Raw genomic sequence first — 949 nt, 5'->3', positions numbered from 1 at the left:
ATCCATAGCCATACCTGACGAACACAAGCACCTCAGCGTTGTTCTGTCCCTCCCTCTCGTGCACACTCATGTCGTGGTAGTCTAGTTGCAGCGCGTGTGTGTCTGCCAGTCGTTCGAAGAATTGTTGTGCGTGTTTTGACATCCACTTGTTGCCGCCCCCGTAGTTCTTGATCAGCGCCAGAATGGCTTGGATGAAATGCGCGTACAGCAGGAAATCACTCTCCGTCCCTGTGGCATGCAGCAATACATTGCGTGAGACTGTGGCCATAGACAGAGTGAACCAGCCGTTTCATATACACATGTACAACACTCCGTCCCTGTGGCATGGAGCAATACATTGCGTGAGACTGTGGTCATAAACCGAGTGAAGCAGCCGTTTCATATACACATGTACAACACTCCGTCCCTGTGGCATGCAGCAATACATTGCGTGAGACTGTGGTCATAGACCGAGTGAACCAGCCGTTTCATATACACAAGTACAACACTCCGTCCCTGTGGCATGTAGCAATACATTGCACGAGACTGTGGTCATAGACCGAGTGAACCAGACGTTTCATATACACATCCACAATCGCGTATGTGGGGGGATTTTAGGGATGTAGGAGCACATTGGACAAGACTGTGGTGATGGACCGTGTGTACCAGCCGTTTCATACACACATGCACAATCGCGTATGTGGGGGGGAGGGGGGGTAGGCGTGTGCTATGCATGTGTATGAAAGTAGAATGTGTGTGTATGGCTGTCATCCATGGGTATGAAAATGATATGTTTGTTTTTGTGTGTTGTACCTGTGTGTTAATTGATGCGTGCTATACGGCCGTATATGGCGCGTCAATGAGATTAATAAGCCGACAGATTCATAGCCGCACACCTACATGCTGGTAACGGTACTCGTTGATCGAGTCGATTTAAAGCCTTTAACTACTGCTAATCGTCATTCACTAG

The 949-nt window shown here is 48.8% G+C and overlaps 1 protein-coding gene across 1 annotated transcript in view; it reads right to left on the bottom strand.

Annotated features, from left to right (window-relative positions):
- The window catches only part of SARC_13713 (hypothetical protein), a gene marked incomplete at both ends in the record, with an annotated part of 2,158 nt that extends 1,890 nt beyond the window's left edge, over positions 1 to 268 (bottom strand). The window contains one exon of the mRNA XM_014292157.1: positions 15 to 268. Within this exon, the coding sequence (XP_014147632.1) occupies positions 15 to 268 (254 nt within the window). The remainder of the gene's footprint in view (positions 1 to 14) is intronic.
- Positions 269 to 949: the final 681 nt, after the last annotated feature.

The sequence above is a fragment of the Sphaeroforma arctica genome (genome assembly GCF_001186125.1).
Source record: "Sphaeroforma arctica JP610 unplaced genomic scaffold supercont1.3633, whole genome shotgun sequence".
Taxonomy (NCBI): domain Eukaryota; class Ichthyosporea; order Ichthyophonida; genus Sphaeroforma; species Sphaeroforma arctica.
The sequence above is the reverse complement of the archived record's forward strand: the minus strand, read 5'-3'. Positions and strand labels throughout refer to the sequence as shown.